Below are 25,018 nucleotides of genomic sequence, written 5' to 3'. Positions count from 1 at the left end.
CACCAGCATTTCCTCTGATGTGCTCATACTCGGAAAGAATCTGAAGGGGATTTTTCTTCACTTCCCAGCAGTCTAAGAATTGTCTCTGTAGATTGGCCAATGTAGTGACGCTTGCAGCCGGCAAGGCCCTGAACCATTTCCTTACTTCACCACCAAATGTTTGTACAAAAAGTCTCATGGTTACATTTTCTGCATCAATATCATGGATATCAAAGAAATCCGTCATTCTGTCCACATGTTGCTGAGCTGTGACACTGTGAGGAGTGCCATCAAACAAACAAATTTTTCTTTGATAATCGGCGGGCATATCATCCAAATTTTGAGGCAGTACAAGAGGTGCAAAACGAGCAGCCATTGCTCTTGGTGGATTTGCAATCGGTCTTGGGGATGTTGGGGGAGTAGGTGGAGCTGATGTATGGGGGGTATGAGGAGGTGTATGCGGAGGTGAAGCAATCTTGGCTATTTTAGGAGTAGAAGGAGTAGATGGAGGCGATACTACTGCAGATTTTTTATCAGAAACAGTAGGTTGCACAGGAATAGTAGGAATGAAAGGAGGTTTGATATGAATTCTTGAACTAGACACAATTGCAGATGACCCAAGGGTTGCAGAAGCAATCTCTAAGAAATCAGCAATATTAGAAGCCACAATTGTAGTCTGGAGCTGGTTCAAAATATAATCATCAATGGACTTATTGGCCCTTTCAGTTTCAAGATTTCTAACAAACTTAGGATTTAAGGCAGTTGAAGCAATGACACTTTCAGATTTGGTTTCAAACAAAGACAACTCAAACTGCTCATCAAATTCAAGATCCTCAAGATACTCAAAACCAACAGGACATGATTGAGCTTTGAACACGGGAATGATAGAACTTCCTTGGCGAACGATTCTTGGAATAAGATTGGGATTTTCGTAGACAGGAGGGGGATCAGGATCCGGATTTGCTCTGGTATGTCTTCTGGAAGCCAGTGTGTTATTATTTCTAAGAAATCAAATGGACATTAACAACTTGTTCAGCCTAACAAATCCTAAACTTACCATCCAAAAGCTTAGAAGTCTCAGATGTACTGGGGTGATCTACAAGTTAGATACTCCGTTTATAAGACTAGATCAGAGATTGACTGAAGTAGCGTTTATCTACTTGCGCTAATGCAAAGCAAAAGCGTTTCGAAGGCTACCTGGCTAATCTTCAGGCTCCGTCTGTAGTTTATAAAATGAAGAATGCCAACAAACAAATAATTTATTTCCCTAGTATGGTCACCACTATGTTAGTGCCTAGATTTACCTCAGGCTGAAAAGGTAGGATCCAGGGCCAACATCAAATCACGCTCAGCCTGGTAGCTAGCCCTACCAGGTCAAGAGAGGGCTCTCTCCGGGTCAATCTCAGCAAATAATCATCTATGGGGCTTGAGATGACTGAAATATCTTCTGATTTTAGGCTAGGTATATGTACAAAAGAGTTTGGTTGAATGAAATAGTGTTTTGTTGGCTCAAAGGGAAAGGCACATTTTGGGGTGTGGGGATTGAGGCTCAGTTCTACAAAGATCTTGATGGGGCAAGGTAGGCAATCGTTTTGGCACTTAAATTTTAGTGATATGGAAGGAAAAGATAGGTGAGGTGTTGAAGAGGGAAAGAGCAATCATGAATCCTCCCCAAACAGTTGAAAACATCAAATAACTAAAGCAAACTTCAAGTAGAGCATTGCACTTTCAATGAATTCTACTTACACTCTTGTTTGTTTAGTTCAGAAGAAATAGGATAGATAATGCAATAACATAAAAAAATTTCACAATTACAAAAAGAAGCACTGTACCAAGACAAATTGCCACATGAATCCCAAAGAGTGCTGCAAATCCTGGTCTCAATTCCTTAGCCAAAATACTGAAAATGATTGTACAATTAAGCTTAAGGCTTTCTCAAGAGTCCAACCATGCTAATGACTGAAAAATAACATAATATAGACAAACATAACTCATCCTTGCCTCAAGAGGCCGAGCTCACAATTTTAGGGGATGATCCAACTGATTCTAAACTGAGAACTAGAAACTAGGCAACATAGCAGCATGCCTCTAAAAACAAGGCAACTGATTCATTCCATTTCAAACAACCTTTAAATTGATGAATCCACCTATACAAGTGAGAATCTAACATATTTACATGATGATCCATCAATTTTCATCAAATTACATCATAAATTTTCCATTAGGAAAGTGAAAAAGTCAAACTAGGCGAAAAACAGAGCAAAACTTGGTAAAACTGGCAATTTTTCCTCTATGCACCGCACCTGATTCTCTATGCGTAGTGCCTGTTTGGACCCACTTTTAGAGGCCTTCTCGATGTCCAATTGAGCTCCAGGTGTGCTTGCTGGAAAGGTCTTCCTGTCTACTTTCCAATCCATGTCGAATTTTTTATTTTTTCCTCCATTTGCCCCTCCAAAAGTCCATTCTCCCAACACTGCTTCCTGTGTGTCAAAATAGGGGTAGTGAGGTTATTTTTTGAGTGTTTTTGACCTTTTTGAGGGCTCAAAACCTGCCCAAATTTCTTGGCCATAGGTAGGAAAGTGTAATTTTGCATGAAAAATCCAAAAATGTTGAGTTTTTGAGATTTGGAGGCCTCTAGCAAAGCGAGCGCTACGTAGCGCGGCGCATAGGACAAAAAAACCTGTTTTTTGTGCCAAAAATTTGCAAAAATGCATAAATTGCTGAGTCTTCTCTATCAAGTGCTGTGATGGGCCAAGGAAGCCTCAACCAAGATCTGAAGTCCTTCATCCTCTTTTTTCCTCCTTGATGCTCTCTTCAACTTTGCTTTCAAATTCTCGATTCTCGCTTGGCACACCAAATTCCGGGACAAGTAATGATATGACAACTTTCTAAGCATATTCTTCTCATTTATTGCCTTCTCCAGCTTCCTCTCCAAGTGGATATTGACTCCTTCGAGCCATGACTCCCTATCGGCATTGATCTCTTGCTCCAATGAAGTGAACTCCACCCTCCTCCTTCGGGCAGCTTGGCGGTTTTGCCGAATGTTTTGCAACTCCATAACCACCTGTTGATCCTCAAGCTGTTTATTCCTCTGCTCCAAGTACTATATAGTCCATTGGGCTCTATCCAAATTGGTAGACAAGGCATCAATGTCTGCCTATTGCTCCTTAATGATCTCTCTAAGATTTGTGCTTTGCAGGCCCATATCGGTATCATCACCCTCAATGAGGATGAAATCAGTCTCCCGCTGATCTGATGGTCCTTCCTCCTGTAGTGGCCTCTTGCCTCGGTCCTGAACCTGTTGTGCTGATGAAGAAAGTGAGGCCCCTTCCACCCCGGGTGGAGATAACACTCACTTTGCTGCTGCAAACAACTGTCTAGTTCCCCTCTGATAAGAAATGAACACCGGCACACTAGCGGTCTCATGGCCCTCATGCTAATAAGAAGGTCCAACTATCTCATGCCCAGCCTCTGAAGGTCCCTCTGAAGCTCTGAAAAACTCATGTGAGATGAATTCATCCCAAGTGATGCCCTGTAAACCAAGCTGATGAGCGACCACAATTTTGATGAGAGCAAAATGATAAATACTGTTGAAATGCTATTGAGGGGTCTTGTGCTGCACAAGAGTGGTCATCTTCTCTATGTTTCGGCATATGAAGTAAGGAATGTTCATCATCCGAACCCGAGTAAAATGCATCAGCAACCTGATGTGATAAGCATACAAGCGGGAGAACCGGCCCTCACAGGTGAAATACTTCATGATGAGTTTCATTAAAGGAGCATATTCATCCTTGAGGTACCGAAAAGGAAACACTCTCTTGAGCTGTCTCAAAAAACCAAGTTTGATGTATGGTTCATAGTGTTGCCCGTCAATTTTCTGCCTCTTGTTCCATGGTTCTCCAATGTTTGGTATTCCGGTTGCTAATGAAATTGTTTCTGGTGTTAATGTGAAAGTGACACCAGCAAGAGTGGCTTGATCACCATGTAAATGTAACACAAATAAGCGGGCCAACTCATGATGAAACTGAATATTAGCAACCTTCTCGCAAAATTCATAACATGACTGATGCTGGAAACAAAAAATGGCAAGAGGGTAGGCCTATAATTCAGTAAGAGTGGTTGGTTCCTCTCTGATATGTCTGCCACCTCTATGAGGCCTCCTGGATGGATGTCCCTCCGTGGGTGAGTCACTTTGGGTCTCCTCTTCATAATCATATGAAGGATCAGATGCCATAGCTGGTGGTAGACAAATTGCCTTAGAGAAATAGGTGCTGATGTGTCAAACTATGTTGGACTGCTTTTTAGTGATGTGCTTGACCTCTGCCACCAAGGGAAAACAGTGAAATGAGGGAGTATAAGGGGAGGGAAAAATAGGGAATTTTGGGACTGTTGGGATAGATTTAGTTAGGGAAATATGGGATGTTATGGGAGCTTTTGTATAGGATTAGGGTTTGGGGTTTACATTTGGAAATTTGGGAAAGGGAACTTGGGATAGGGGATTAATGAACTTAGGGTGTAAGGGAACTTAGGGGAATAATGAAATCAAGGGACAAATGGGATAAGGAAGTGATGGAGGAATGATAGATCTGGTAGCAAAATAGTTATTCAAACCCTAGGCAGCAAGTTTCTTAGAATGTCAAATGGTAGGGTTTGATCTTTTTTTTTAAAACAATTACCATGCTTCAACCACCATGATATAAGCACCAAAATTGGTTAAAAAACAATGATGGAGGCTCTACCTACTTGTCACAAGGCAAATCCGTGTGATTTTTGGCGATTTGGAGTAAATGCTAGCAGTTTCGGGCTCTCTGGCTATGTGCGCCGTGCATACAACCCAATGCATTGCGCCCTCCATATGCGCCGCGCCCTTGCAAAATTGCACGGGATCCTGAGGCCCAATGCATCACGCCTAGTGAATGCACCACACCTCCTTCCCAGTGCGCCGCGCCGGTCGATTTTCACCCAAACTTGTCACTCACTCACCAAAATCGTTTTTTATTGCTTCTCTTTGTTCTTGGAGTACAAATGAACTTCAAACACTTGGAGGAATGATTTATACATGGAGCTTTTAAATTTATTTTGACAAAACCCACTTTCATAATGTTTTGCAAATGACTTTGTCTTCAAACTCTGTTTTTTGCACTTTTTTCACTTCATTTGAGTTTTGTAATGAACTAAATGACCTGAGATTTGCTTGTCTTGTAGGTGTTGAAGCTTCTGGGGCTAAGGAAAGAAACCAGGGTGCAGATGAAGGAATTTGAAATAAGGAAAACAAAACTTTCATGATTTTTGTACAATAAAAACTAAATACTTTGTTTTTTCCTCAAATCAGAGTTTTCAGGAAAAACACATTTTCGAACACTTGGTGATGAAATTTATTAACGTTGAAACCTCCTCATGGCCTGCTGGTGATTATTGGACATTTTGACATGTTTTTTTACGAAACCCTAATGAAACCCTAACCCTAAAGACAACCTTTGCAATTTTCAGGATAAAAAGGAGACTGTATATGCTTTTTTTTTAACGAGCAACATGAGCCAACAGGTAGATAACATGAGGGAAACTATAGGAATGTCACTACTGTCAGATGATCTATGTGCCTAATGGAATGCAAATGACTGAGCGGGACACCTAATATGAAATGCAACAAGAGGATTTGATCTCTGACGGAGGGATGAAAATACCGACTCTAACAGATCCCAAAAAGATAAGGACCATAATGGAATGGCCCGTGCCAAAGGACGTGGCAGACATAAGATCCTTCATGGGACTAGAAAGTTACTATAGGCGGTTCGTGGAAGGATTTTAGGGACTGGCTTACCCTATCACTTCCTTGCAGAAAAAAGGAAAAACTTTTAAATGGAACACAGAATGTCAAAGAAGTTTTGAACAACTCAAGCATCTGCTCACCACAACACCTATATTAAGTATAGCTGATCCGGGTAAGGACTATGTAGTGTGTACAAATGCGAGTAAGGAAGGGGTAGGAGGGGTACTGATGCAAGAAGGAAAGGTAATCGCCTATGAGTCTAGGAAACTAAAAGAACATGAGTAGAAATATTCAGCTTACGATTTGGAGTTGGCAGTTGTTATTCACGCCTTAAAAATGTGGCATCACTATTTGATGGGTAAAAAGTTTCTATTATTGACAGACCATCACAGCCTCACTAATTATTCTAGTCAGCCCACTTTAAATGATAGACAAGCATGGTGGGTGGATTTTCTAAGTGGTTTTGACTTTGAGATTAAGCCTCTGAAAGGGAAAGAGAACCCGGTAGCGGACACTTTAAGTCAAAAAATTACATGTCTCTATGAGATTTCTTGCAGCGAGGGGCGAAGTGCCTTCGATGAAATGATTAAAAAAACAGCAGAACAAGATGCAAGATATCAACAAATAAGACAACAAGTTCAGAATTCAACCAGCAAAGAAAATCAACAAGGATATGCTATAGATGTTGATGGCATGTTGTATTATAAAAAAAGGTTGTATGTGCCCAACCAAAATAACATTAAAAGTTTGATTTTAGATGAATTTCATAGAAGTCATTATGCTGGGAACCTGGGGTATCAGAAAATGATTATTTCACTCCGGAAGGAATATTATTGGTCGAGGATGAAGAAAGACGTGGCTGAATACTTAACCCATTGCCTGGAATGCCAACAAGTTAAAGTGGAACACCAACACCCTGCTGGGTTATTACATCTACTACCAATTTCGAAGTGGAAATGGGAAACCATCTCTATGGATTTCATAATAGGATTACCCAAGTCAAAACAAAACAATGATTGCATCATGGTGGTGGTGGACAAACTAAGCAAATCAGCTCATTTTATACCAATGCAATCTACTTATAGAGCTGTGCATATTGCCCATATCTTTATGCAAAATATTTTTCGGCTGCACAGGTTATCAAAAACAATAATTTCTGACCGTGACGTAAAATTTACATCGGTATTTTGGAGAACTCTATTTGGGGAATTGGGAACTCAACTAAATTTCAGTACTGCTTATCATCCTCAGACCGACAGACAAACAAAACGGGTGAACCAGGTTGTGGAAGATATGCTAAGATCATATGTAATGCAGCAACCAATGAATTGGGAAGATTATTTTCACTTGGTCGAATTTCCGTACAACAATGGCTATCATATGTCCTTGCAAATGAGCCCATTTGAAGTGTTGTACGGATGAAAATGCCGCACACCCTCAAGCTGGGGTGGACCAGAAGACAGGCTGATGTTAGGACCCGAAATGCCTAAGGAGATGGAAGAAATGGTCAAGAAGGTACCGTCCAATTTAAAGGCAGCCCAAGGCAGGAAAAAAAACTTTGCTGACCAAAAGAGGAATTTTAAGGAATACCAAGTAGGTGATCATGTGTATGTGAGAATTCGAGCTAAGAGGAGCACGTTACAATGGAGTGGGAGTGCCAAGCTGACACCCCGGTTTTGTGGACCTTTTCATATCTTAGCGAGTTGGGTCGGTGGCATACCAGCTCGCTCTGCCAAGTCATATACGGGTCCACAACGTCTTCCATGTATCGGTATTAAAAAAATATGTCTATGACCCAAATCATGTAATGAGCTGGCAGGACATATAGGTAAGAAAATATCTCACGTAAACCAATCAGATTGTGGCTAAGAAAGAAGAAAATTGACTTAAAATATTGTGTGTTTCAGGTCAATCTAGAAGGAGAAATCTTGGTCGAGCCGTTGAATATACTCAATCGGAGAGAAGTAACACCGTGGAAATGAGCCATCACCCAGGTTAAAGTGCAATGACAGCACTTTGGGCCAGATGAGGCCACCTGGGAGGATGAACAACTCATGAGAGAAGCTTATCCAGGATTGTTCATGGTCGGAAAACATCGGGACGATGTTTGATTTCAGGAGGGGGAGATGGAGATGTAATGTCCGCAAGAAAATGTAAATATTTCATTTTACCGCAGTAAGAACAAACTAATTATTTAGTGTTATTACCTATTTTGAATTGAATAATATTTTTAATTATTGAAAATGAGAAAATGGTTTAAGTATCAGCAGAACTGGTGACTTCTAGGAAAGGGAAGTTAGAAAAGACAGTTGCTAGAAATACAACCCTAACTACCTCCCCTAACTGGAAAAGGCTTCGAAAGAAAAGGAAGTGGGGAGAGGGGAAAACTGCGTTGTTATGACAAGCAGGAAAGAGGGAATGGATATGTCTAGTGATGACCAGATAGTGATGCACTAAGTGCGAGCAACTTGCTGAGGACCGTGGTCCTGCAAGTGAGCTAGGGGGGAGATTATGGTCCCAAAATATAAATCTCAAGGACGGGCGGTTGACTAGCAGTGGGAGAACAGAGGTGATCCCGGTCTTTGGAGAGTTTCATAACTACGACATTCCATGGAAGTGGAAACTACTGGAAAAGACACTCTGTAGCATAGAACAAAAGAAAAAGAATGCATTTTACAGTGTAAGAACATTATCTAGTGGTATGATGAATCTGAAGCCCACAATAGAGATATTACATTTCTTTACTCATTAAGTATCAAGAAAACTAGCAATAGAGTTAAACTTAATTGGAACTATTTGTTTAAATATTTCTATTACAACAACAGTTTACTTTCAATTAAATTGAAACATTCTGGTTGTAGGAAAGACTTGCATATGTAAACGACTTAGGAAATGGAAATTTCTAATCACGGAGCCATTTTGGAAAATATTTATAAAGAATTGGAAAACATATGCAACTAAAACATTCATGAATTTTGAAATAACCTAGCCGAATAACCGAAATGCATAGAACATTTTAGAAGTTGGACGGATGTTCTTTCTTAAAAAAAAAAAACAAAACCATCATGGCAGAGAAACAGAGAACCATTTTTATTGTCCATGTATAGAACTGAACTACAAGCAGAGAATTTAAACTAAGTTCTTCTCAAGAGAATACCAGTGTGCAATGAGGTAAGAACCAAAAGGTAGTGAGATTGACGACCCCGGTTTGAACCTCGGAGAACCGTAGAGTGCTGAGGTGAATTAGAGGGGTTCATTAAGTAGTTTTTATAGCCTTACTTACAAATCCCATAATCCTAGTGGGAGTCTCACTTAAAAAACCCAGACTGGTCCAAAATCCCCATTTATTCTACCCGACGGAATTTAACTTCAAAGCAAGATGAACAAAAAAGTCAGTAATTACTTTGCAAAGAAAACAGAGACAATTTCTATTCAGAAATAGTACAGAGTAGAGTAACCAAATAGGAAAAGAAAATAAGTGAAAGGTCAGATTCAAGGCAACGCTTCAATAATCAATTCTAACCATTCTAAAACTGTACACAACCAGGAATACGAAGTTCATGAACATTTACAGAACGACAAAGATATATATGTATAAACCAAAATGAAATCCTAGATTTAAGTGACATTCAGAACCATGACTTAGAACATAATAAAAATCCCACATGGTTCGTGACTCTAGGAAGCTGGCCAAAGTGGCTCAATAGTTCTTACCATAGGGGCAAAACCCTCCTTAGAATAAGCTTAACATAACAAATATGTCCATGATCATGGTCTCTAGACCAAAACCCAAAAATGGAGGACTCTTGAATATACAATTGAGGTTAATAACATGCAATTCTTAAACCCTTAAGGGCATTTTCTAGAAAAATAGTTAACTTAAAACAGAGGAGAAGGATTAACCTTATTGATATAGAATTGAAGCTCTAGCTTCAGTAACCAGCAATATACCAACACCGAATTAATATCAGGATTGAAGACCCTCATACCCAGTGGAAACCCTCGAATGGTATCTCTGTTCAAGTTAGCCACAAAAGCCATTCGACAACAGCTACAGTCTTTGGACCCATAGCCATGATTTCCTACAAAGGACATACACCGCAAACAAGGTTAGAGTTCAGGTTTGCCATAACTCAAAGAAAGTTCATCCAATTGTTAAAAAATATATATATATATAATGATACAACAAATCAAACTGTTACTAAACTCACCCGAGGTACGCTCGCCGGGAAAAAATACCATGATCCGAACCTCTAAGAAGACCCCTTCTGCAACTAAATCCTGGAATGATAACTGAGCGAGCTCGCGAACGGAAGAAAGAAACAGAGCAGGAGCCAAGGAAGCATTTGGAAAGTGAGTCATCATTTCAACACAAAGGGAGGTGTATGACACTAAAACAAATCCAGCCGTAGGATCACCCTCAGTCTATCCACCGTCGATGCAACGAGGACCCCCAGGTGACAGTTGTGGCAGGACGGACCAGCCCGTGCCATGTACCAAGGAACAGAGTAGGCAATTAATACAGAACCAGTTTATCGGAAAGGCAATGCATCAAACTGTAAGCTATTATGTTTAGAGAAATCAGAGGGTTTGATTTTCCATGGGTCCGGCAGCAATAGTTGTGGAGGGTGAATCCAATTGCATGGGAAATAAATGAGACATCACGAACACATAACCCAAAACGATATTCTAAGATTATTCTTACAACAGAGTCATGTCGTATTTACTCAATTGTATCCATTTAATAAATATGATTTAGATATACCAGTGCAACTTTGTAATCGACATAATTGACATACTTTTTAATTTTTAGTGTTTTTTACTGTAATTTTTTACCTTATGTATCAACGGGAGTTATGACAATTACCTACCAATTCTACAGGAGTATAAACTCAACTGATACATAAATCCCACATTCTGTCTCACAACATCAAAACACAACACACAACAAGACCAATGACAACACCTACTATCTAAATATTATTATTCGCTATCCATCAACATCCTCCTCCCTAATGGCCAGTGAGTGGTGATGTCAACTTCGCTCTCGCGGACATAAATTCAAATAACTTGGCCTGATCGGGCAATGCTTTTTTCACTTTTTCAGCTTTACAAAATTGGTCAGCCCATGCACTTAATAGCGGCGTTTTTTGTGTGTCGATTAAAACTATATTGATAACCTTATCGACCATTTGGATGGTTACCAATAGCGCGCCTAATGCGATGTCAACCAACCCTATCCCATCTCCCCCAAAATACACTTTTCTGGTACTTCACAACACTTCCTCCAACAAAAGAAGGTTTGCCACTGATTCTTCCATCGCTTTCTGTTGCTCATCACCCTGGCCCCTAAAAGCTCCTAGAATACTTGGAACGACCTGCAGCCACCAATACTTAATATTAGACATGGAAATGCAAACCAGTATTTGAAACTTTCAAAATGCAGATAACTAACGAATGCATGAATTACCTTATCATCTATGAAGGCAGCCCAGAAGCGGCCAATGGCTCTGTCATATGGATCTTTGGGAATTATACTTGGCGCTTTACTATCCCATGCCTCCTCGATATATTGCACAATAATCATCAATTCACAAACAGGCTTCCCGTTGTGGATGAGCACTGGAAACTTCTTGTGAACAGGGTTCGATTGCAGTAGCAGCTTGCTCCTATTTTGAATGTCCTCTTCAATGAACTGATAATGGATCCCTTTAAGACCAAGTGCTATGTAAACCCACACCACAAAAGCACTGTAACCAACACCTAACAACTTCACTTGCCCCTCTTCTCCAGAACCCTCCATCGCTATGATATAAATTTTCCAATTATCCACATATGATATAAATTTTGAATCGATTATATTTTTTTTAATAAAATTATATTTCTAAATTTTTAAAATTTAATGCAATAAAAAATTGTATATAATTTTAATTATTAATATATGTGACTTCAATAAAAAAAAATTAATTTTATATTAAAAAAAATCTAAATATATAACGCCAAAGGGTTCAAATCAATGTGAAGGATGGTATCTTTAGTAAATTTTTTCTAAATGTTTTGATCGCTCTTTGAAATAGATTTTGTAACTAATAAAGCCACATAGCTATAGTGGCTTACTTTAATTATTTTGAAAAGTATGAACCAATTGCCGCATTTAAATGAGGTCTACATTGTAAATACTCTCATCTTAGTTTAAATATAATTAAATGAGAGTCAAAAATGAAACTTTCATTAGGAGTGATTGAGAGAGTAAAAAATTTTGGAAGTTGAACAATTATAATGTTGTTAAATTGAAACATTTTCATATTTTTATTTAATATGTAAAACCAAGTTTCTTACATAGTCACACAAAAATGTCTAAATTGGAATATCACATGTTACTTATAATGTACTTAGTCAAATTGTTTTTTATATTTATTTATAATTTAATTTTTATAATTAGAAAAATTAATACAACTTGAATCAGTATTTGTTTTAACCAATAATTGTTTTAAAAAATCGAGTCAAAGTAACTATTCTTTACCTTAAATTTCAAGCAATACAAACTAATTATAAATTGATTAATTGTAAATTTACTGTAATAATAATAAAATTGACTTATTTAGAAATAAAAAAAAAAAATAAACATGAAATATCGCTAAGATATATCTAAGAAAAAATAATATAATAGTGTGGAGTCTATTTATCTTTTAGTTTTTATTAAAGTTTTTATTATATATTTATGTAAAATTAACTAAAGGTTTTTAAATTTATATTTTGTTGTGAAATGATAATTAAAATTAACAAAAAAATAAATATAAATTTAAGTTTCGAATTACAAATATGTTGTATTTTGTTGTAGAGTTTTCTCTGTCTATGTTACATTGTGGTTTTGTATCAAAAAGCAATGCTTTTTCTTAATGGTAAGTTGTAAGGATAAATAATCACTAGTAGATTTTATTAAGATTCCAATGGCTTAATACTTGTTCCTTTCATAACTTCAATAATTATAATGCTTGAGAGTACCAGATAAGGTGTTGTAATTGTTAAATTGCAAGAGCAATTTCAATGCACAAAAGTTTAGGTAAAACATGAAAGGTGAGACATTAATCGAAGTCTTTGTTTTCCATATATGTAGAGAAATAATTGATAGTAATTAATACTTTAATAATGGACAATTTTGAAAGTCTCTTCAGAAAATACAATTAAAGAGAAGAAACATGGGGTGTCATTATATGGTCATGCTTATGAATGAAAAATTTCCAAGCTCGGTTTAAATTTTAGAGAAATTGTGATTAAAGGGAAAAACATGAGGTTATGATAATACGGTCATGATTATGATTAAATTTTGATATAGATGGTAAAAATTTGAAATCTAACCTTATATTTAAGGAGGTGAATCAATATTAAATACAATAGTTATATACATTTATACTATAATTATGAAAACCACTAAATTTATTTATATTGTTTATTTTATGTTTGAATTGTAATTTCTCATATATTTCATCAATATGTACTTTATCTATTAGACTATAGATAATTGGTTTATATAAAAATATGCTCAAGTCAAAACCAACACATTGTAACTTATAAATTAAACTAATTAATTTTCTAACTATAACCATATTGATCTTAGATTCTAAATTTACTGTACATTTTAAAAGGAAATATGTGTGTGTGTGTGTGTGTGTGTTAGATATGTTATTAATTATATGTAAATTTATTATTGGAAAATATAAACGTTTAATTTATAAAAAAAATTATAATTCATACTTATACATAAAAATAAAAGTGAATATCAAAAATCTATAAAACCCCAATATACCTTGAAATTCTCAAATTAATTTTTTAGCATGAAAAAAGCGATATATTCATTCCAAAAGAATACATAAACATCATAATGTAGCAGCATATATCAGCGATTCAGAACTAATATGAGTTCATTGACTCGGTGATCAAACATATTGTCGTCATTTTTAGTTATCATGTCTATATGCACAATTCTAAACATATATACATAAATGCATAATAGTCTAATAGTTCCTTGTTCGGTATGCAATTCTTGAAATAAACAAAATATTATGTATAAGACACTACAATGATTTAGAGAAATAGACAACAAAAAGCTTGTTATATTCCATGAGTAGAAGCAAAATATGATTCAGGCAGAAGTGGAATTATCCTGGTAGTGGCAGCACCCCGACATCTAAGCAAAGGTCCACCATCTTGATCTCGATATGCATCCCATCCAACTTTTCCAGTAGCCCTTGCTTTGAAAGTCCATCCGTAGCTTGATTGAAATCTCTACCAATATGTTGAATCGTAGAGTCATTATGAGAATTCCAGAGATATGTGATTTGTTGCAGCCAACCTTGTAGAATAGGTTGGTATATTTTTGCATGTCCCCTGACATAATCAATGATAATTTTGGAATCTTTTTAGGAATGTTCAAAAATTTAGAGAACTAGAGTAATCCCCATAATACCATGGCTTCTTCCTTACATTTTTTGCCATTGCTAGCACCCCAGTGGATCCAAAAATCCTGATCTGGTGAATGAAATATCAAGAACCCACATCTGCATCTACTTCTTTGTGATGCTTCGTCAAAGAAACCAATTGGATAATCAATCTTCAGAGAAGATGGATTTTGTTTAATTTTTTTTTATCCCATACCAGATTTAGTCCAATGGAATGTATTTCTCTAATGCGCTCCGGCACATGTGCAACACTCTCTCTGAAATTTTTAAAGATGATGTTATTCATCCACCTCTAGATCTCCCAAAAGAGAATAGGAGGAATATTGTGCCAAGTAATATTTTGCTCGCTCCACTATTGTAGGCAATCAAAAATACAGGTAAACTGAGTGTATTGAAAGCCAAAATCTCCACCAAGTTTTTGCAAAATATGAGTAGCCACAGGACATGTTAAGAATAAGTGGAGATCGTTTTCCTATGTATTCCTACAAAGCACACATATCCCCGGACCATATCAATTTCTCTTATGTAGGTTTGCCCAAGTTAGATTTTTATTTTTCGAGACCAACCAAAGGAAAAGAGTGATCTTAATAAGAATTTTAGTTTTCCAATATTTAAAGAACCAACATACCTCTGGGTGTTGAGTCTCCTGATGACAGAGTGTAAGATATGTGTCCGCCACCATGACATTCTCTCCCTTCATTTTACCTATCTAGGTGATCATGTCTCTATCCACATCGCTACTAATTCCAGCAAGTTGCAAGTGTGTTCGAAGCCTATCCCATTCCTGTACTGCATGTCCATTCAATCCCAAATCCCCGGCCTGCTTCCAGATAGGGCATCTGTCATGCCATGCCGATATAACCTGCTGCTAGAAGAATATGCTGCGACAGTTTAATCCATATATGAGGCTATCAAGAAGCCTAACAGCAGCTTCGATGCCTAGAATTTTGTCCATATTGATAAAAATGCGATGACCAATTCCCAATTTCCAAGCGAGTAGCATAAGAAAGTAGTGACAAACTTTAGTAAAAATGAGCCATATAGCTGAGCCCGGTTTGTTATCGATACTTCCCCTATGTAGCCAAAGAGGAAAATCAAGGTCCTTCAGGTATTTGTGTCTAATGATCATACCCCGGGTGCCTTCCCCAAATATCCCTCTCCATAATGATTTAAGTAATAATGCACAGCCGAATCTCCTTAGATTCAATATGCCCCAGCCTCCCAGACGCTTCAGCATGGTAATATGAACCAATATAGTAAGATGGATGTTGTTCTTATTTTTCATAATAGACCAGATGAAATTGGCGATGATCCCATTGAGTTTTTTTATGATGGTGAGTGGCAGATGGACTAAGTGTGCCCAGTACACTCACATCTGTGTGGTCGTTGTTTGTGTCAATGTGATGTGACCCCCCATGGATAGGCATCTATATTCCTAGCCAGATATTTTTTTATAGAATCTGTCCACGAGCCACATCTAGTCATTGACCTTGTAGCTGCATGATTTGATATGGAATCTGAGGTATTTCATAACCCATGGCAATATCTCAGAAGCCACTCTGAACAACCTTTGAACGTAATCAATAACATCCATATCGCATTAGTCATGTACAATAGTAGATTTCCAATGATTCATAATTAAACCAGATGCATTCTCCAAATTAGTGAAAGTATGAAAAGGATATAACCAAGAAAATCTGTTGAGGATCCCCATGATGAGCACGTCACCCATGAAAAAGTTGTGAGAGATATGTATGTTCCTGCCAAGGTGAAGGGCAAGGAAATGCCCCTCGGCCACATCATTTTTAATGTGGAGACTCAACCTGTCCATAACTAGAATGAATAAAAGTGGGGATAGAGAGTAGCCCTGCCGAAGACCCCTCCCAACCTTGAAGAATGTCGTAGGGTATCCATTAATAACCATAGCATATTGTACATTTGAAACACAGGCCATAATCCATTATGATGCACTAGTTTGTATACCAACTTTGTGGAGGACCAGCCTCAGATAGCCTCAATCCAAGAAATCTAATGCTTTTTTTAAATCCACTTTCATGATAGTTGCATTTAATTTTTTTGTGTGAATTGAGTGCATACATTCCTGGGTAATCGCCACAGCATCATGAATCTGTCTATAATCCAAACTGTTATGGGGAAATATACATGGAGAGGGTGTGGTTCATCCAATTTGAAATAGTTTTAGAGATAATATTGTAAACAAGATTACAAAGTGATATAGGATGAAAATACGAAAAGGTGAGAGTATGAGTCTTCTTCAGTATCAGCGCGATGTAAGTGGAGTTTATGTGAGGATGTATAAAGCCCTAAACCCATGATTCCTCGACCATATCAACAAGATTCTGTTTAAAGAGATCAAAAAAATGTGTGAAGAGCTCCACTGTCTATCCGTCAGGGCCAGGACTCTCATCCCCCTTGAACAATTTCAGGACCCCCATGATTTCCTCAGCCGAAACAGGATGATAGAGCGTCAGTTTAGCATCCTCGTCAAACATGGTAGGAAAATGTTCGACCCCCCAGATTTGGTCCTCTCGGCAAACCAAAATCCTTTGGTTGTAAGCTTGCTGAAAGTGGAAAACAGCAATGCGACTAATGTCTTGCCGCGGCTGAATCTTGGTACCATTTGAATCAGAAATATCCCAAATGGAATTTATTCTTCACCTATAGTTTGCATATCTATGAAACAATTTGGTATTCTGGTCCCCTTCCGAATCAAAATTTCTTTGCTTTTTAAACGCCAAGTCGTCTCTTTTATATGGAGCAGTTTTTTCCTTTGAAGTTCCAGAACTTGTATGCGGCTCCAAATGTCATCAAGTAGATAACGTCAAATTAAATAGGGGCGGATATCCAGAATTTCTTTATTAATAGAAGCAAGCTCTTTATTCATATGTCGTTGTTTCCTTTTCTCCCATGCCTTAGTCTCCTGTCGCAGGACCCACAACCTGTCCTGAATGTGCCTCATGGGAGAGGAACACTGAACCGCGCCATTGTTCCACACATCACGCAAAAGGGAGTTAAAATATGGGTCATCAAGCCATACCATGTTGAATTTAAAGGGCATGTCGCCTTTGTAATCATCCCTTCTGTAGTGAAGCGCAATGGGTCTGTGATCAGATATATGAGAGCTAACCACTTCATATACCATACCAAGCCTCTCAATGATCTGATCATGTAGGAGAAAGAGATCCAGTCTCTTTGCAATATATCTCGCTCCCAGCCTCCCATTGTCCCAGGTGGGGATAAGCGTGGAGGCGCAAATGTTCACCAGATTGTGCTCTGGGATGACATCCTTGATACGATCACCCATGACATCGACCTTTCTGGAACATCCGCAAATCTCATTCAAACCAATAGTGAAATTTAGATCCCCTGCAATGATGAGTGAAGTAAGATCCAATAACTCTAACTCAATCAGATTATTCCAAAAAATGGCTCGATCATGGTATGGTGTATCTACATTAAGGATGTGAATTCTACCCTTGAGCCTGTGAATGTGACCAGCAAGGAGGATGGCAACAAAACATGAAAAATCCTTGACATTGACCCACTAAGGATTCGAGATAGAAACCATCCCACCTGAGAGGCTATGAGCATCAGTGGCCGCCATATACCAGTCCAGAAGCATTTTTCTCAAGTACTCAACCACCTGAGGAGGAACATGCATCGTTTCCTAAAGAAGAATAATATATGGATGGAGAGAAGAGAAAATTTCTCTAAGGGCCAAGAATTTTGGGGCGACCATGTGCGAGAATACGTGCTCCAAGGGCCCGAGGGGAGGAAGTACCACCAATGGGGACATCGATGAGAGAATGTGCACCAACTGGACTAAAAGGGAGAGTCCGGGGACGGCCTCGAAAATGTTTGCTTCCACGGTTTTGTTTTCGGCAGACAGTAATATTCCCAGCAGATGTGGGGCTAATGTGAGGGGATGAGTGGCCAACAGGCTTGTGAATAGTGACTAACCGAAGATCTAGTGTCTTTTTCTAGAGGATAAAATCAAGGTCACTGTCCACAGAATTTGTGGGTCAGTTTATAGGAGAGTGTGGCAATGCAGGACCAGATCCTGGCACCGAGGAATGTGGAGTGATGTGAGAGGATGATGGCACAGGGACATACATGATGTGGGTGGAAGAGAGCGGGTCTTGTGACGTCAGATGGAGTGGAGCATTAGGCGAAGGTGGTAGACAATCACGAGGAGAGGAAATGTTCCATACAGTCGAATGAGGTGAGGTGGCTTCGATGGAGGGAACATCAGACCCATCAAAATGACAAGGAGATGATAGAATAAGAATAGGGGAAGAATTAAATGGATTAGCTGATAATTGAGAATAGTGATGTTAGATGCAGGAAGATTCGAATTACCTGCTTTCTGAGGAGAGCCATGTCTGAGAAATGGAGTTTTGAACCAACTACGAGGAGAAACAACAGCTAGTGTATCTCTTTTTTTATGCAATGAACATGCTGATGTCGATAGGATGCCATGAGTCTGCCTCCGAAGCTCTATGGACAATGAGCCAGCAGATGTCTAGTGTGGTGACAGTTTAGACATCGAAACAGAACTCCCCAAAAATCTAGTCTTTGGACCAAATGTGTGTCGCCCTAGCTTATTTCAATATGATTCGGAAACCTGCCCTTGTATTCCTTCTCAATAAGAATCCAAGCCAAGAGGAAGTGGTTTTCATCCTTGATGTTCTTATTCTCACATATATGGCAGATCCTTTCCATCCATGGTGTTTTAGGAACTGCCCAATGACCTGTTTCACTATGGAGCTCATGAGAATTCATTCGAATCTTTGTTATATTAATTTTCTTCTTTGAGCTAGTTAAAATAGAGAGATACTTTTGATCTTCTAGGGTGGGGTTGATGACCTTCTTATAATAACTTAATTTTCTTTTAGCCGCTAAATCTTTCTCACACCACATTTTTTCTTTGAACTTAGAAGTAACAATATCTTTAATGTTATTTATGTTTTGCAATGCATCATTCTCGTTGATCTCCCAATAGTTTAACCAAGCCCTTGTGTCTTTATGCCACCCCCGATTGAGCCTTAGGTGGTTTTGGCTGGAATTTAAAGCTAGCTTAGGAAGTCTATGATCGTCTATGTTATTAAGTTTGTACTTGTACAACAGAAACCTAATCATAGCTAGGCTCTAAAAGATTAATAAAAGCAAAAAATAATGTATTATAAACTCGGCTTATTTAAACCTAGGGATTATTTAATAATAATAATATTATTATTATTATTATTATTATTAAAAATAATAATAAATCTAAAATATTAATATTATAAATTTAAGAAATCAATAAATCTATAAGATTATTATGAAAATTTAATATTTTATAATATAATAATTATTTGACAATATTATTTTATTAATATTAATATTAATATATTTATCAATATCAATATTCATATAATATTAATATTCATGTTATTTATTTATGAACATTGATATTAATATAAATATTAAATCTATATGATTAACTTAATATTTCAATTATATTTACTAATGTGATTATTATATTTACTAATGTGATTTTTTTATGTGATTAATATCAATCTATATCAATAAAAGTTATTTGCATGTGATTGATATCCGTTTATTTAAATAAATATGATTTTACTGAATATATTCATAAAGATAGCCCACAGATTTTTAACGAATGCGAATTCACATCAAACATAACTCCATTGTTCCAATGACCGAAGTGAACACAGAACAGTAACCTATATAATAATATTATTGCACTGAAATCCCCCGGCAAGCTTTATTACCCACCAATTCTGCAGGAGTATAAACTCACCTGATACATAAATCCAGCGTTCTGTCTCACAACATCGAAACACAACACACAACAAGACCAACGACAACACCTATTATTATTTTAGCTATCTGTCAGCCGCCTCCTTTCTAATTGGCCAGGGGTGGTGATGTCAGCTTCGCTCTCCTCGCGGACAGTCTTACAAAGAACTCGGCCCGATCGGGCAACGCTTTTTTCACTTTGTCGGCTTTACAAAATTGGTCAGCCCATGCACTTAATAGCGGCGTTTTTTGTGCGTCGATTAAAACTATATTGGTAACCTTCTCGACCGTTTGGATGGGTACCAATAGCCCGCCCAATGCGATGTCAACCAAACCTATCCCATCTCCTCCAAAATACGCTTTTCCGGTACTTCGCAACACTTCCTCCAACAAAAGAAGGTTTGCCACCGATTCTTCCACCGCTTTCTGTTGCTCCTCACCCTGGCCCTTGAAAGCTCCTAGAATACTTGGAAAGACCTGCAGCCACCAATACTTCATATTAGACACGGAAATACAAACGAGTAACTCAAACTTTCAAAATCCCTAACGGCAGATAACGAAGTAGGAATGCATGAATTACCTTATCGTCTATGAAGGCAGCCCAGAAGCGGGCAATGGCTCGGTCATATGGATCTCTGGGCATCAGAAATGGTGCTTTCCTGTCCCATGCCTCCTCGATATATTGCACAATAATCATCGATTCACAAACAGGCTTCCCGTTGTGGATGAGCACCGGAATCTTCTTGTGAACAGGGTTCGATTGCAGCAGCAGCTCGCTCTTATTTTGAATGTCCTCTTCAATGAACTCATAATGGATACCTTTAAGAGCAAGTGCTATGCGAACCCGCACCACGAATTGACTGTAAGCCACACCTAACAGCTTTACTTGCCCATCCTCTCCACAACCCTCCATCGCTATGAAATGTGTTTTTTCAATTGTAATGCGCTTCTCTGGCATATGTGTACTTGTATCTGTTATGTGTAGTGTACTTGTATATATAAAAGTATACACAAAACTTGCGCCCCAAGTCACGCTTCACCAGAGTGCCAATGGGGGCCTTGGCTTCCACTCGTCTTTGCCAATTGGGCGGAACGATGGGTAGATTCACGCACTTACTTCAGCTGGCCCACCTCCTGTGATCAATAACCTTCAAGAGGCTGATGGGAGTCAAGTCAAGGGAATAAGTCCAAATACTAATGGTCTGCATAATCCCGCTTGCACTCGCTGTCTAGATTCTTTTTTAATTGTTATTATTTTTCAGGTATAGAAAATTTTCCGATCATCGACATATTATATAAATTTTGAATCAATTATAAATTTTTTATTAAAATTATATTTTTAAATTTATTAAATTTAATGGCATGAAAATTTGTATATAATAATTATTAATATATGTGACTTGAATAATTTTTTAAAATTCTATATTAAAAACTCTAAATATATAACACCAAAGTGTTCAAATCAACGTGAAGGACGCTTTATCTGTATCTTGAGTCAAATCTAAATGTTTTGAAGGACGCTTTATCTGTATCTTGAGTCAAATCTAAATGTTTTGATCGCTCCTTGAAATAGATTTCGTAACCAATAAAGTCATTGGTTTGTGGTCCTTGAAATAGATTCCGTAACCAATAAAGTCATCCGTTTGTGCTCCTTGAAATTGATTTTGATTATAATGTGTGGAAGTTCGTAAGCAGTGATGTCATCATCATCCATCCTCTTACTTCCTCACGCAAGCTGTTTCCATAGGTGCAGCGTTTGACTTATTGCCTAGCTGTGAAAATTAAAATTATGGGCCGATTTGCACATCTGTCATATACCGTTCGATTAAAATAAAATAAAAATAGTATTAGATACGATCCGCCTGAAATCATTTTCCGTCATCCGAGTCAAAAAAAATGATAACATTCAACTCCATGAAAAAAAAACAAAGAATTATTAGATGCCATCCGCTTGAGTTGGCCTGTAGATCTGGACTTTGATTTTTTTCTCGACCTCATGCGCACCAGAGTGAAAAAGAAAAAGACGATTAGATTTAAAGATCATTAGAGGGTCCGCAGATTTAAAAGAGGAGCCGAAAGTCAAAACGATAAGATTTCCATCCCGTCGGTCGGTCGGTCGGTCTGAGTACAGCTAAGAGGGAGGCTCTGGAGATATGGCTAGATTGGAATAATAATTAAATTAAAAAAGCTTCTGTGATCCTTCACTCACTCACTCAGACGTAGTCCCGAACGTTCACGCAAGCTGTTTCCATAGGTGCAGACGATTGGCTTGTTTCCAAGCTGGCCGATTTGCACAATCTGTCGTATACCGTTCAAATTTTGAAAGAAAATCTAACATTTTAATTTTCTAAGCGAACCTCCGTCTCAAACATTAAACCAAACCACATTATTTATCGCCATCATTATTTATCGCCAACATTAAACCAAAGCACTTAAAGGTCTCCGTATTGACATCTTCATCCGGCCTCTTCTTCACTTACCCTCCACGTTTTCTTTAAATGCGTACAACTTATCGTGCAGCTTATTGCAAAGACAAATTAGTATGACATATACATTTCTTTTTACAATATGCCGTTTGATTAAAATTCTTAAAAATATAATTAAGAGGGGGCTATTTTCATTATGTTGTACGATGGCTGAAGAAAGTTTGCCGATTCTTTGATCGCTATATTTAAATTTATTTATTTGTAAGGTGATTGGTTGAGATTTTATTATAGGGGTCTAGTAACTTTCATAGTTTAACTGATAATTCAATTTATGTTATTTTTTATTATTATTTAAATTTATTAATATGTAAAGTGATTGGTTGAGGTATTATTATGGGCTTTTTAGTAACTTCTATTTTTGTTAGTTACTAATTTTTGGTTTTTAGTTTTATTTCTTTTTTATTTAACTTTCTTATTTTTTTTTTATCATTTTTCAATTTTCATCCATTATAGTTTTTCTCCATATTTTCAATTTAAAGTGATTTATTATTTTTTTTTTCTGAGTAAAGACTATTCTATTATGTATAAATAAAAGAGGAAAAATATTTACAAAGAGGTTGGAACCTCTGAGGGGGCTAAAGCCAGCCCTCTGTCAAGAAAACTTCTGCCATCAGCTCTTAACTGTTTGTTTACATAGCTAAGAAACAAGAGCCCAAGACTCTGTAGAACTAGACACCACCACCAAAAAGAAAAAACAAGAAGACGATGGAGAATTACACTGAAAAAAACTGACGTGGACATCAGCGGCAGCATTAAACCGCTTAACAAAAACCACCAGTTTATCGGACCGCCGTCGACCAGCGAGCGGTTTCCGTATGAACGAGCCCGATGAAATCTCCTGTTGACACGTGGCTCTCGACTCACGTCATCATTTCTGACTTTTCGGGACGTAAAGTTCCGCCAAAAAGAGCCTTCCGAAATCCGCCACTGTCGTCCGATCTGCTCCATCAACCTCCGCCGTTGATTGATTCTGCCTGAGGTGGTAACTCTGCATCTTCGCTGTTGGCTTTGCACGGAGAGCTGACCCAATCAATCATCAAATTGTCTTCAACATCCGTAATATTGCGACCAGGAGGCATCACCAGATACAGAACAGTGCCAGAGAACTGCGCCGGTGCACAAATAATGACCTCCTCGTGTGAAGAAGTTTGCTGAAGACGCGCATCCTCTTGATGACCTTCATCCTGCTGCCCCTCTGGAAGAATGGGGATATCCTCTACCCTGCCTCCTTGAGAGTCCTTAGAATGCTGTGAGAGAGTCCTGTCCGTGGAATGTTCATCAGAGCCAGGGAGGTCATCTTCTTCCTCTGAGAAGATGACCGTGATAATAGCAGAGATAGTAGGCTTGTTTAGCTTGCTTTTAAAAGTGAAACGGGAGGAGTGGAAAGAACTGGAGAGGGACGAACCAGAGTGGTCGGATGATGGAGAGGCTAGAGAGACAGAAACAAGCAGGGAGATGCGTCGAGGAACACGACCTCTCCTTCCTCTAACACTCCCCCGTGTGCCTGAATTTCTGCCCCTCTGGGAACTTCCTCGAGGTCGAGCCATACCAGCTATGATTGATAAACTGAGAGGACAAAAGGGTTGGATGAGGAAGAAGATCGCCCCACCCCAATTTGAAATAAACCGTGGATAACAGTACTCAGAGTAGAAAGTGCCCAGAGAAAGCACCACATAGATAAAAAACAGAGCCCGAAATAAATACTAGAATTGTCTGAATGATTCCCACCCTCAGCCCAAACAGCTTCAACCGACTCCGTGACCCGACCAATTGCAGTTATATACCCAAGGAAAAAACGATGACCATACCAGATGCGAGCCAGAAGAACCGTGATTAGATGCTTGAGGCTGGCCTGTTGCGATCTTCGATGGAGCCCTGATGGCTTCCTAATGCTTAGTACTGCACCTAACTCCTGTGAACCAAATCGACCTGGAATGTCTCCACTAGAATGAGCCAGAGAGAGTGTCGAGCTCTGGGCAATTGAAATAGATCGTATGCTCATCATCCTGAAGTATTTACTCCGCATGTTGTACACCCAATTCCTCATTAATGGGACTTAATGCGCTGCCAAAAGTTGCCTACTTGCTCTATGATGGTGCCTAATGCCGGCGTTGCTCGTATGGGCATTAACTACTCATAATATCACCCGCATCCGGGTGCGAGTTCTCCTGCGGCTGCATATCATTAGTAACTATAGTCTTGAACATGGAGAGTTGATTCTCTGAAACTATGCTGGAGATTGAGCCTTCAAAGAATTCTCTTCCACTTTCCACCCCTATGTTTGCAAGAAAGTCAGCCAATTTATTCCCTTCCCTTCTAATGTGTTTAAAGGAAATTGCTTGGTGATTGGTAAACCATTGTTTGAGGAGCTCTAGTCTAGTGGCCAATCTCCAACTGCTACTGACCTTATATACCTGAGATCCCTGCATAAGCTTTGAGGCCATGTTGATGATGATTTGGGAGTCCCCTTCCACTATAAGAGGCAAGAGTCTCTGTTCCTC

The 25,018-nt window shown here is 38.3% G+C and overlaps 1 protein-coding gene and 1 pseudogene across 1 annotated transcript; both read right to left on the bottom strand.

Moving 5' to 3' along the window:
• Nucleotides 1–10,761: 10,761 nt before the first annotated feature.
• On the bottom strand, nt 10,762–11,552 carry LOC149204603 (glutathione S-transferase U15-like; annotated as a pseudogene).
• An 8,385-nt stretch (nt 11,553–19,937) lies between these two features.
• LOC149204602 (putative glutathione S-transferase) lies at nt 19,938–21,015 on the bottom strand. Its single transcript, XM_089394763.1, has 2 exons — nt 20,612–21,015; nt 19,938–20,508 (listed from the first exon to the last, which is right to left on the bottom strand). The coding sequence occupies exons 1-2, from the start codon at nt 20,987–20,989 to the stop codon at nt 20,140–20,142; spliced, it is 747 nt and encodes a 248-aa protein (XP_089250889.1). The 5' UTR covers nt 20,990–21,015; the 3' UTR covers nt 19,938–20,139.
• Nucleotides 21,016–25,018: the final 4,003 nt, after the last annotated feature.

The sequence above is a fragment of the Pinus tabuliformis genome, chromosome 1_2 (assembly GCF_031772625.1).
Source record: "Pinus tabuliformis cultivar Carrire ecotype Pingquan chromosome 1_2, CPIR1, whole genome shotgun sequence".
Lineage (NCBI taxonomy): Eukaryota > Viridiplantae > Streptophyta > Pinopsida > Pinales > Pinaceae > Pinus > Pinus tabuliformis.
The sequence above is the reverse complement of the archived record's forward strand: the minus strand, read 5'-3'. Positions and strand labels throughout refer to the sequence as shown.

Coding starts and splice junctions, on each gene's coding strand:
- LOC149204602 (XM_089394763.1), bottom strand. CDS start 20,989: ATGCCAGAGAAGCGCATTACAATTGAAAAAACACATTTCATAGCGATG. Junction 20,509..20,611: donor CTGCCTTCATAGACGATAAG/GTAATTCATGCA, acceptor TGGTGGCTGCAG/GTCTTTCCAAGTATTCTAGG.